General features: G+C 41.9%; 1 protein-coding gene across 8 annotated transcripts; it reads left to right on the forward strand.

The window, feature by feature from the left end:
* Window positions 1-238: 238 nt before the first annotated feature.
* LOC129839038 (uncharacterized) lies at window positions 239-13300 on the forward strand. 8 transcript variants are annotated; one of them, XM_055906348.1, is made up of 3 exons: window positions 239-421; window positions 1211-1273; window positions 7190-13300. In XM_055906348.1, the coding sequence occupies exon 3, from the start codon at window positions 12563-12565 to the stop codon at window positions 13217-13219; it is 657 nt and encodes a 218-aa protein (XP_055762323.1). In that variant the 5' UTR covers window positions 239-421; window positions 1211-1273; window positions 7190-12562; the 3' UTR covers window positions 13220-13300. The 8 variants fall into 8 exon arrangements, with proteins under 8 accessions (XP_055762323.1, XP_055762316.1, XP_055762332.1 ...); XM_055906304.1 differs by lacking the exons at window positions 239-421; window positions 1211-1273 and adding an exon at window positions 3368-3454 and having other exon boundaries at window positions 7190-11717; window positions 12556-13300; XM_055906320.1 differs by lacking the exons at window positions 239-421; window positions 1211-1273 and adding an exon at window positions 3368-3454 and having other exon boundaries at window positions 7190-11717; window positions 12559-13300.
* Window positions 13301-13556: the final 256 nt, after the last annotated feature.

The raw sequence follows: 13556 nt of genomic DNA on the forward strand, positions 1-13556 counted from the left end.
CAGTGATAATCAAACATAACAGAAAATACAACCACTGTTGTAATGTGTGGCGGAAAGAAGCAAACATTGTTTTTGTCCCCACCAGTGACTAAGCTTTTCCACTTGTGCTCTAACTAGGTATTCCCCTTTCCCTTTCTTAAAATTTTCTCATGAATGGATTTCACCTGAATTCTTGGGTAGTCCCATCTATGCAAATGGAATGCCCGCCATCTAGTGGTGTTTTGCAGTATGACACGACTGGAGTCCTGTCTATCTCTGTAACATGCTGACCAGACCGGACGTGTCGCGTGCATTGCAAAATAAATGTACACATACATGTTATTCAATCATTGCACCCACACTGGTGGCGTGCGTCAACGAACTCGGTTGAACGTTTTATCTGTGGATTAATTGTCGGAGTAGAGGACCATGTGCATTTAAGGTAAAATAACAACCCAATGTTTATATCCCAGGACAAATTAGTTAGCAACAGCAAGCTAGCTAGCCAAATTGCCATCAATGCTTTTCGACTTAAACCAAATTAATATAATTGGTTTAGAGTATGTTTTGATATTTCAACCTGCGTGTCCTTATCGCGTCTGGTGTGGGGGGACAAAATCAACATTGTCTGGTCTGCATGTAATCTTGCTACTGTGTTTTTCACTCAAGGTAAGCACTTTATCACATTTCTATGTCTGAAGGAACTTGATAAATTCAAGTAAGGTCATTCTGAGCAAGTTACAGAGCCCGGGAGGTGACACAAATTATTTAAAAAATAACTAAAAAATCGTGCCCATGTAATATAAAACGTGCCCATTAATTACTGAAACATGCTCACAAATTGATATAACATGTCGACCAAATGTTTTTTTAAAAATGCTCACAAATTTCTACAAAATGAGCACAAATTGAAATAAAACATGTCCACAAATTATGAAACAAACTCACGAATTGTAAAACGTCCACTTTACTTTTCGTTTTGGATGTTATGATGAAATTCCCTGGAGGTGTGTGCCCGTTCAGTAATCTGGCCCTGATCATCAAGTTAAACCACAGGTATTGTTGTTACACATCCTCACACTGTCTTGATGAATAAAACGGAGACTGTAGCCAGCTTCCATTTCACCTCATTTTATTGTCCAAAGAATGTTCTCATAGTCCAGAAGTATTGGATGAAAATCCACAATGTTGGTGCCATACAGGAGCACTGACCAATCTGCCTCCAAAATAGGACTGCTGGTTTTGAGGATGGTGTGGAGTTCAGTGGTTGATGATCTGAGCACCCCCTGAGATGGTGAGTACGGTTTCAGTAGACCACTATTGGGCTGGTAGATCAGATAGGTGCTTCGAGGCAAGGTCATTTAGTGTTTTGAATGTGGTACATATTGCCTTAGAGTGGATTCAGGACTTGGACAAGGAGTCAATGCAGCTTAAAGATGCATTTACATGGGGGTTTGGATGGTAGTGTAACATTTCTTAGAATGAGTGAAAATATTGGAGTTTGGGGACAACAGTCAAGTTGGGAAGTGCAAATATTTAGATACAAATATATAGTCAAGTTGGCAATTTATTTAGATATTCCTGTTGAAAAAGAGAAAAGACAGAAGATATAATCTTACAGTATATTAAATTCATCCCACTGGGCTAAAACTGATAGAAACAACGTTGATTCAATGTCATTTCAACAACAACAACAAAATATATGTGATGACGGTGAATCAACGTGGAAAACCCGATTGGATTTTCAAAAAGTCATCAACGTCAAGTCATTTCTCACCCAACTTATAACCTTACTATTTTGGTTGATTTCCCAAATTTAAGTCAAAACTAGACATTGAACTGACATCTGTGCCTAGTGGGATTGGATTTCTGTAATCATATCAGCTCATTTGTCATACTTTTTCTAATCATCCAGAGAGAATGTACCTTTCTTTGAGGTTAACCTTTGAGATGACCTTCCTCAAGGATTCTCGCTCTTTCCTCGGAGCGAATTTGTCCCACATTTTAGCAAAGTCGCCATTTGTGGCCACGTTTTTCAAGATATTGTGACCATGATGCCTGCGGACAAAGATATTCATATCATCTTAAACGTGCAACATATCAAATAATTTCTGCTGTCTGTGATTTAAGAACAGTACTCAATTGATGACAAAAATATCCCATCAAAATAAGACATACATTAGGTGGAATTTGCAAGAGGGTCGGTTTGAGTAATACAGTGCAATACCTGATCTATAAATCATCTCAACTATCTAACAACTGGGCATTAACCATTTGTTATTATGAAAATTTTAGCGGATCTGCACAGCGCTTGGCTCAGGCCGACCATTGTTATCAGGTAGGGTTGTCTTCATTAGGCACCGAACAGAAGGAAGGAAACTGAATCAGGTACTGACTATTTGGACTCATTTACATTTTTAAAATCGTAAACAGTACAAGTTTTGTGCCCTAACAAACACAACCAAAATGGCAACTATGTTGATAATCAGTCTGGGGTCATCCAAGTGTTGTGTGGTTGTTTTGTCTGGTGGTTGTGTCTGAAGATTGACAGTGTTCAACTTGTAATGTGTATTAGGCTCTGTCTGATGTTTGAAAGGGGTTGACATAAAGACTTTCTGTCTTTATATGCAAAAGGAAATATTATATCCACAAATATGTGCTACGTGACATAAAAAGTCAAACCCCAGGCATTTGTGTGGGTTTAAAAGGTAAAAAGCTTTTGGCAAAAGCTGTTGGCTTGGATTCAGCTAATCCTTTGGCTTTTTAACTTTCAAACCCACATGAGTGCCCGGACTTGGATTTTCCTATGCCACTTAGCACTTATTTGTGTTTATAATTTTTCCTTTTGGTTTTCAATTACTATTCCCCTCCAAGAGCACCTATGGTTGTTTTGGAGTACCTGAAGTGCTTCCGCTACTTCATTTTCTTCAAGGCATTCTGTCTTTAGATGGGTTTAGTTGAGGCCGCAATTCAATCCATGACACCCTTTAGCGTAGATGCTCTAGACAGCCGACAATGTGGCTCTTAAAGGCAATTTCAATTTGTATTTGTGGTAAACGCTGCAGATGTCGACTCAAGTGTAAATTATCTTTAAAAGCTGCATTGTCGGCGGTCTAGTACTATAACGAGCCATGGATTGAATCCCGGCCTTAGTTTAGGCCGGCCATTATGTTTAAGCAAGCAACTATACAGGATGAACTTCCCACCTGACTTCCTGTGCAGGGTCCACAGCCAGTTTACTGACGGCAATCAAGAAACGGTCAGTGAGGTCTTTCTTCCCCGACAGGAGTCGAGCCATCCCCATGACCTCAGCCAGTCTCTCCAGGTGCTGAGCAGTGCAGCTCCTCACCGCAGCGTTACGGTGGCTGAAGAAGGACAAACAGAGCACATCAGTTACAGATCATAGAGATACATGAGTTAGGAGACGAATGATAATGGATTGTATTGATGTCTCATCGGTGGATCAAAATATTCGGTATAATAAATATACCATTTATTAACCGTTTGTAAAGAGTTTACTTACCATTTATTAATTATTATTCCTACATTTGTAAATGTCAATAAGCAATCTCTAAATAGTTATTTACACATTTATAAATGCTATTTTAAATTATTTAATAAGGATTTACAAGATAATTAATAAGGTGTTTGATAATAGTATGTTCACAATTTGTATTTATAAGGCATTCGTTAATGGTTGATTAATGGTTTGACTCACCATTTATATACATATTTATACATGTATTTATAAATGTCATGAATGGTGTATTTATTCATTGTTAATGAGTGCATTTATGAATGGGAGTACATGCACTAATACCTCACTAATACCCCCTAATCTAAAGTGTTCACTGTATATACTTTATAAATGTTTATACATGGTTTGTTACTCCCCAAAAGCTAGCCACATCAGTAGACAGTACATCTCCACCAATGACTAAAAATAATCTAAATCATGCCATGGTAAAAGAAGAAATACACAACACAAGGAAGTATAAGACATAACAAAACAAATGTGATTCCATAAATAACCTAGCATGCTAATGAAAAAGGCAGTTCATTAAAAACTAGCAGTATTTCAATCTTCTCGATTTCGAGGCTTGGATAATGGGACAATTAGGAGTACGGCGACACCTTAAAACCCTGGATTGAGATACGTTTTCAAGCCATATCCCTTTTCCGTCACCACGGTGAAAACATATTGCCATAGGACCATTTCGTCTTGATGGCAGACTGAACTTGAAGTCCAGCTTTGGCTAACTAAGCCCAGTAACATAATTAAACTCAACATATGCTATTCTGTTATTTTGAAAGACATTTTCTTAATATCATAACGTTTCTTAAGACCTGCCTAAATGGACAAATGATCATATTTGTGATGGTGTGTATTAATATTAAATGGATTGACTTTGTAGTATTTGATATATAAGTATTTATATATTAGAATGTTTATCTGACTCTATAAAGATAATTAAAATATGCAACCAAGCGGCAATGAGTTGACATTGACTAGCAAGAATTGGTCTGAGAGTGGAAAGGCAGATATTTAACATTATGAAATCATATACAAGGCATTAACAAACATTACAATGCAATACTTTATGCATGATCAGAGAGAGAGGGAGAAGTTATAGCCTGAAAGGCCATGCCCCAAGTGTTCCTGGGGTGTAGAGAGTGTATCTTACTAGCGCAGGTCAGGAACAAAGAAAAAGAGAGAGACAATGAATCTAAGACTCTTTTTAAAAGCCTCTGAGTTGTTAGAATAAAAAACTTTGAGTTGTTGACCAATAGGATACTGTAAAAGTTAACTTCCAATCAGATATCAGACCTACGGATCTAAAGACAACTGAAACTCTGCTACCCAGAGTGGTGACAAAGGGGGTTGGTGAGATAATGCAGGATTCCTAAGACAACACAGAGGAAATTCTTGCATACAGTGTAAAGATTCACTTAGGGGCTAGGCCGCCCTATACAATCCTCCCTTGAACACACCTGATTCTGGATCAGACAGAAGTGTTCAAAACGATCTGGATGGCCAGCACTCTAGTCACTGTAGACAAATCATTCACTAAACCCTAAGCCTCAACTACATCTCATAATGAATAATGTGGAAATTGAACAAGTTGAGGTGACTAAACTGCTTGGAATAACCCTGGATTGTAAACTGTCATGGTCAAAACATATTGACACAAGAGCAGCTAAGATGGGGAGAAGTCTGTCCATACTAAAGCGCTGATCTACATTCTTAACAACACTATCAACAAGGCAGTTACTACAGGCCATGGTTTTGTCGCTCCTGAACTATTCTTCAGTCATGTGGTCAGGTGCCACAAAGAGAGACTTGGGAAAATTGCAGTTGGCTCAGAACAGGGCAGCACGGCTAGCCCTTAAAAGTACACAGAGAGGTAACATTAATGACATGTATGTCAATCTCTCATAGCTCAAAGTGAGAGATTGACTTCGTCATTACTTGTTTTTGTAAGAGGTATTGACAAGCTGAAGGTAACGAGCTCCGTTTAAAATGCTAGCACACAACTCAGACACCCATGCATACTCCACAAGACATGCCACCAGAGGTCTCTTCACAGTCCCCAAGTCCAGAACAGACTATGGGAGGCGCACAGGACTACATAGAGCCATGACTACATGGAACTCTATTCCACATCAGGTAACTAATGCAAGCAGTAGAATCTGATTTAAAAAGCAGATTCACCTTATGGAACAGCGGGGAATGTGAAGTAACACAAACATAGGCACAGACACATGCATACAAACACATGATAAAATACGCACTATACACACACACGTACACATGGATTTTGCGTTGTTGACATGTGGTAGTGGAGTATGGGCCAGAGGGCATACACTTAGTGTATGCCCTCAGGAAGAGTAGTGTATAGTGCGTGTATGGACCCCAGGAAGAGTAGCTGCTAATGGGGATCCATAATGAATACAAATACAAAAAATCTTCAGACCAGCAGTTAATGGGCCTAGCAGCATCACTTCAGGGTTGTCCGTTTTGGCAGGTAGCATTGTCTTCTGCTTTAGACATGCAAATGTCTTTAGGTAACACCTTCGCTGCAAGCAAGCTAGAAAGGAATGCTACCTTCTTTTGTGTAAAAGCAAAACACAGAACTGAAGGTACATCAAGATATCACAAATGAATTCACATTTCAATTAACCTAAAATAGTCCGTTTATCTGATTGGATTGGTCAATAGCAACTTCAGATGTGGTTTTATCAAATCAGTCTGATTACTATAATATATATAAAAGACCACTACATATTTAAGCAATAAGGCCCGGTTTGTAGTTTATGGCCAATATACCACATATAAGGTCTGTTCTTATGCACGACGCAACGCAGAGGGCTCGAACCACCCAGTTTATAATTGAAATTATAAACCGGGTGGTTCGAGCCCTGAATGCTGATTGGCTGATATATCACCTACCATTTGGTTTTGAAGTATTGAAACCAAACCATATGATTTTAATTAAAAGTATTTTCGAAGCATCCTGGGTGGCGCCATGGTCTAAGGCACTGCATCGCAGTGCTAGCTGTGCCACCAGAGTTTCTGGGTTTGAGCCCAGGCTCTGCCGCAGCCGGCCACGACCGGGAGGCTCATGGGGCGGCGCACAATTGGCCCAGCGTCGTCCGGGTTAGGGAGGGTTTGGCCGGCAGGGATATCCTTGTGTCATCGCGCACTAGCGACTCCTGTGGCGAGCCGGGTGCAGTGCACGCTGACCAGGTTGCTAGGTGTACGGTGTTTCCTCCGACACATTGGTGCGGCTGGCTTCTGGGTTGGATGTGCATTGTGTTAAGAAGCAGTGCGGCTTGGTTGGGTTGTGTTTCGGAGGACGCATGGCTCTTGACCTTCGCCTCTCCCGAGTCCGTACGGGAGTTGCAGCGATGAGACAAGACAGTATCTACTACCAATTGGATACCACGATAAGGGGGTAAAAAAATAAATATATATTTTCGTAAACAACAGTTAAATCTACTTCAAGCAGTGTAAATGAATGGGAAAGGACATGGATTGTGTATGTGTTCCATGCAGGTGAATGGGCAAGACAAAATATTTAAGTGCATTTGAACGGGGGGCTAGGGTCATTCTGTTATATCTGGTGTAATTCTCCTGTCTTATTTGGTGTCCTGTGTGATCTTAGATATGCTCCCTCTAATTCTCCCATCTCTCTATCTCCTCTCCCAGAGGACCTGAGCCCTAGGACCATGCCTCAAGACTACCTGGCCTGACGACTCTTGGCTGTCCCCGTCCCTACTCCACCTGGTCATGCTGCTGACCCTGTTTCTGCTGTTCTGCCTGTGGCCATAGAACACTGACGTGTTCACCGGACCCCCCGCCCCCTTATGTTTGGTGTACTCAGTGTATATTGCCAGTACTGAAGAATTTAATCCCTATTCGAATCAAATGTGAGAACATTCTTGCCATTTTTGATCAAATCATTAATACGAGTTGATTGCCATAACTCAAAAATATAGATCGCTTGCATATTCGCCATCACGTAGTTCGTTATATCTGTTCATCTAATAGAAAAAAAAAAATTTTAGTCCTAAGTATCTGTAAGACATATCATCCAATGGCAAGATGTGTCAAATTGCAGGAAATTAACTTTAAAACGTACATGTTTCTCTCTGCCATCAAGAGGGGGGCCACAATTAAATCTCAATTAGGGTCCCCAAGAAGCTAGAGCCGGCCCTGCTCTGGAGCATCACTTTCATATAAAGTGTTAACAAATGTTCTTGTGTAGAGATGACACATCCACTGCTAATTAGGGCCGGGCCGATACCAGTATCCAAAACACAAAGCGGATTTCATTTCTTTAGGAAAACAGCTGTGATGTTGGAAACAAATATCATTATGAGTCATATTTATTTTTTTTCCAAGCTATAGCACACAATATTTTACATACAACAGGTTTTTAAAGGACCAAAGAATGAGATCTGCGTTGTGTTTTCCTTTTGCCATTAAAAATATATTGCGATACTGGTATTGTCCCGGCCCTAATACTAATGTGTAGTATACCTAAGCGAGCAGTTACCATTTTGCACCAGAAAGTTCACTCCATATCAATGATCTATTGCATTGTCACACCAGGGCTGTTTGGAGTGAATCCTAACTTCCACTCGAGTCAAACGTTCAATGTGAGAGGCAAAGTGAACATTTGTGGAAGTCAGGATCTACCCCTTAGTGATTGACTGTTAATTGACCGCTCTCCCTCCTTACCTCAGCCCACCGACCAGCAGGGCATTCATGACACGGGTAGGGGTGCAGCTCTGCACCATGTGACCCAGGGCAATGTTTGCGCCCTGCCGGATGAAGGTGTTGGCCTCACTGGCTTTGTGCAGCAGTACGCGTGCCGTCATCTCCACCTCACTGTCCATGGCCCTCTGGAGGTAGATGTACATGTCACCCAGTGTGGCCATGGCAGCACAGGACACTGCAGAGCGCAGGTTCTTCACCTGAATCATAATAACACGCACAGGCCCAGCTATTAATGTTGAGCAGTACAACCTACAAACATCAGAAACATGACACAATAATTTGTCTTGACTTGTTCTCCAAATGTAGCAGATTTGTGCAAATGAATGAACATGGCAATGAATGAATAAAGCTACCTCATTTATAATGGCAAGGCAGATATCGTGGAGTTTAGGCATCAGCATGTCCATGTGGTTCTGAGCCATCGCACGGAGAGAGGTCAAACCCTCAATCTTCTTCTCCCTGCAATTCAGTGAAATAAACGTAAGAAATTTCCACAACATTTTCTAAAAACATTATGATGTTCATCAATTAGGACTCCGGTCTCTTAATTTCTGAAGTTTCTACGCTCCGTAGCTCAAATCTACATTTCCAAGGACACTACACTGTGCTTCCTTTAGCCTAGCTCCCATGGTCTTGTCTACAGTGAATGCTCACCAGTCATCAGAGGCAGAGTGGAGCAGCTTGAAGGTCTTAGTCAGGGCCTGCTCTGGGTTGGACAGGGGTTGCAATCTGGCCTGGTCCTGACTCTTCTTTATTTGGCCCTTTGGCTCACTGGCTGCCTTCTTGTCTATGGGTTGAAAGCGGACATCTATCTCTCTGTGAACTGTATATATTTATTCATTTCCATATCTGTTTGTAGCTTTTAACACTAGAACATATTAGTTCATTATGATATCATATAACTCTAAATGTAGCCCACATGCTTTGGTGCTCACCATGCTCAGAAGCAGGGTCCAGTTCAAATCAAATCCAATTGTATTTGTCACACGCGCCGAATACAACCTTACCGTAAAATGCTTACTTACAAGCCCTTAACCAACGATGCGGTTTTAAGAAAAATACGTGTTGAGTAAAAAATAGACAAGTAAAAAAAAATAACAGTAACAAATAATGAAAGAGCGGCAATTCAAATAGTCTGGGTAGCCATTTGATTAGCTGTTCAGGAGTCTTATGGCTTGGTGGGTAGAAGCTGTTGAGCTTTGAGCAAAGGTTATCTCACTGTGAAACAGGCAAAGCAAGTGTGGAAAAATGTCTTAGCCCTGGGCTAAGCTGGAGAAAAAAAGTTATATGAAAAGCCATTTGTGTCCGTTCCCTTCCTACTGTCTTCCTATAAATCTACCTAGCGTCATCTCCCCGTCTAATTTACATTAGTGTGAGAACATGAGAGGGACTGACCTGAGCCGGTGGCAGCCTTTGGCAGGCTCAGGAACCTTATTGGCCGAGGCAGTTTGCTCCTGAGCTTGGTAAGAGAGGTAGCAGGCCTGGGTGTGGTGTCACATGACTTGACCGGGGTCCCGACATCCAAGTAGTCACGGAGCTCTGCAGGGGTGTTCATATCCACTGAGCTCAGGCTTTCCAGAGAGCTGGTGTCTATTTCCCTCATGGACATAACCGAGCCCAAACTTCTGCCCATGGCCTTCACCTCTTGTACAACCTTTGGCGTAGACCAGAAAAGAATGCTCCCATCATAGAAATACATATAGAACTATATACATTAACTAATACATAGAGAGATCCTGTATTCTATGATCTATTCTAGTATCCTAAGACATGGAACCACTGTCTGTTTTGGCAATTTATCAGTCCAAGTATAATCCCGAACTGCAAATTTGCACATTTACAATAAATTCAAAGTCCATCCTACCTTCCAGGCCTCCTCCTTCAAGTGAGCCTCGATGGCCCTCACCTCCTTCAACAGGTCAATGGGTCCATTGTTGTCAGCACAGCCCTGGTCTGACTGGACTTTCAGGGCCTTGACTCCCCGCCTGCCCTTCTTCTTCTTGCCCATCTTGGAGGGAGCTCCAGTGGGAGGGACGGGAACAGGACGCACGCTACTGCATAACTTCTTTACCTGGATGGACTCCAGAGAGTGAGATCCGGGTGGAACTTGGGCTCCGTCCACCCCCACCACGTTCTTCAGTGGGGCCAGAGCTATGTGTTCCAGCCTTCGCGGCAAAGTCTTCAGTGGAGCTTTCGGGCATGGAAGGCACTGAATAGAGGGGACGAAGTGGTGCGCGAAGGTGCTGCCAACCCCGATGAGAGCAGTCCGGACATAATTATCGTGGACAGCACTTATCTTTCTTTGCTTTACTTCCATGGCCTCTCTCTCAGCTCTCTGCATCTGCAGAAGTCTGGCATCGCTGATGAAGCCACGATGGCCCTCTGGGATTGAGTAGCTCTCTTGATAGCCCTGGATCGCAATGGTACAGTATGAAATGAATAGCAGAAGTGAAGTAGTCAAAATAGTTTCTACTGTGTGTCATATAAAGCTTTTAAGCTGAAGATGTTATGGATGTAGGCTATTGTATATCTTTGAAACCATAAAATAAACACAGTGATATTTTAGAAAAACTGATGAGCCTTACAAAACTTGAAAACTTGTCCTGGTCACCCTGTCGGTTTAAAGCCATGTTTTGCTTCCTCAAGTTTTCGATGACCCTCTTCATCTGAGAGTTCTCCTTCTGGAGTTTGTCAAACTCACTTGTTTTTCTTCCTCGATAAGCCATTGATGATAAGTATTAGCACTCTCTAAATAAGAACGTAACCTATCTCTGTGAGAGATCTATCATGAAATGAGTGGAAATTGAATTTTGCCAGTCAGATGGAACCAGCAATGACATCATGGCAAGGGTTATGTTACATTGTGATGTCATAATGGGGTTTGTTGACAGTGCTGATTAGCACATGGTGAACATTCATGAAAGCTTTTTGATTCCCATATAAAATCATAAATATGTGATGAGTTTGTAAATACTGTAATGAAACAATACTATATATACACACACTGAAAATCCAATTCCTATTCTCTTAAATGTTTTTCAATGAAAAATGTGTCACTTGAATCTGGTTTAGTTTCTGAATTGACTGGATTTGAAATGGAATTAACCCCAACCCTAATGACCAATGATAAAATAATACATGCTGTATCCCCAAAAAATCACTAGAGGACGATATTGCCTAGCATGTCTGACCATGAGAACGGGCCTTTGGTTTTACCTTAAGAAATGGTATAGCATGATTACAAGAATGAGGGATTCTGTGTACATCACTTTAAAATGAAAGTCAATGTGCTCTCTAAAGCAAACAGGATATTGTTTGAAGAGATTCTATTGGGTGTGATGTCCATGAATGCCACTCAAGGAAGCAGAGTTGAGCTGAAAAATCGAAAGTGAAACTATGAGAAACACTGTCAAAACATTGGAGGCAAAAAAGGTAGGTTAATCACGAGAGAAAGGTAAAAACACTGTAATAATATTTTAGCGAATTACCGCAGTACAGCTGCTATGGTGATCAGGGTTGATTTTAATTCTGTTAGTTCAGGAAAATGAAAAGTCTTCATAAAACAGGAAATTAAGGGAGATTTGAATTAATTCAATTATTCCCTGAACTGATTCCAGCCCTGGTGGTGACTATACAACATACTCTTTATGGACAGAGAAGTTGGAGTTTAGTTCAGGGGAAAATAAGTGTTCAGTGACACCTTGTATACATTATGATATCCTACTGTGTAGTCAAATTAGCACACTTGGGGCTTGATGCAGTAGCGGATAATATCTGCGTTGTAGTTGACGTTTAAAGACTATTTCTGATTCAGCTACATATGCAGCAATTACCGTAAATGCGGTATCCGCAACTGCGGGAACATTGCCTTTGTCAAAAGCCCTATAAAGCGGATCTTCAGCTGTACGGTTCGAATTAGAATTTCTGGTGGAATAAATCATGGAAACATGCTTGAGTAAATAATAATTTGAGTGGGGAGATTTTAGAAAAGAAAACCTCTATGTCTGTGTCTTTAATATGTTTTGATGTGTGTGTACAACACATATAGCCTAACCAGGTACAGCCTGGAGAGGATAGGCCACCCCTCTCTCTGAACTGAGCTCCTCTCCAGGTTCCTTCATGGGAGTTTTTGTCACTGTGCTCTCACTTCTGCTTTGGTTGCGCTTTGGGGTCTAGGCTGGGTTACTGTTAAGCACTTTGTGATAACAACTGATTTATGAAGGTCTTTATAAATACATTTGATTGATTGATCTCATCTGTTTACAAATTGGTGTCAACTGTGTGTCCGTTAGCAGAGCCATGCCAGCGAAGTTGGTGCAGTTCAGCGGTTGGGAGGCTGTGGTTGAGAAGCAGATTGTCCTGAAACCTGGTCAGGCACCACGGGGCAGACAAGGCTACACCATGTACCATGGCACCCACCGTGACAGCGCTCGAGCCATCATCACAGGGGGTTTCCGGCCCTCTGCGGGGGGCACGTTGGGCCCGGGGGTCTATTGCAGCCGGGACATAGCCAAGGCGCAGGGCTACCCTAGTGGGTGCCCCCCTGGGCAACACGTGGTACTGCAGCTGAAAGTCCGGGTGGGTCGCGTGAAGAAGATGGATGGACAGAATTTAGCAATGTGGCACTCGTGGCAACAGAGCGGCTATGATACTGCCTGGCTGCCCTCCACCGTCATTGGGCATGAGGAGGACTGCGTTAAAGACCCCAAGCGGGTGGCGGTGGAAGGCATTGCACACTGTGGCGACCCGGCCACGAAGAAAGCCCTCGAGAAGCTCATCAGTCAGCAGAGACAGGGGGCAGAGTCAAGTGGACAGGGAAACGAGCAGGGGGTTGTGGGCAGGTGTAAGGGGTGCAAGATGCAGACACCGATTGGCCACTCTCTGGAGGTGTGTTGGGGGTGTGACGCCACTGTATGCCCTTTTATGAACAAACATGTCTGCAAAAGGAGCAGTTGAAAGCGACAGATTTGAAATACTGAATACTATATGATTATGACATTATTGGTTAATTCGACAATAAAAAAAAGTTTGTGTGGAAATAAATGAAGCTTTGTTGATTCACACATTGTCCCCCACGATGAAATCGGAGGGGGATTATGGATCTGTCTCCTTCCGTTCGTACATCTTGCCATTGACGACATGTTTACTGTTGTCTTGTTATTCTTTCCTTTTAGTCTTTAAAGTTAGATTCCGTATCATGCGACTTTCATTGATAAACAAGCTTTTTAATTACACTGTTTTAATGCTGGGCGGCGGATTACACACAATGAGTGTCTAAGACTACATTGTAGCT

The sequence above is a fragment of the Salvelinus fontinalis genome, chromosome 3, assembly GCF_029448725.1.
Source record: "Salvelinus fontinalis isolate EN_2023a chromosome 3, ASM2944872v1, whole genome shotgun sequence".
Taxonomy (NCBI): domain Eukaryota; kingdom Metazoa; phylum Chordata; class Actinopteri; order Salmoniformes; family Salmonidae; genus Salvelinus; species Salvelinus fontinalis.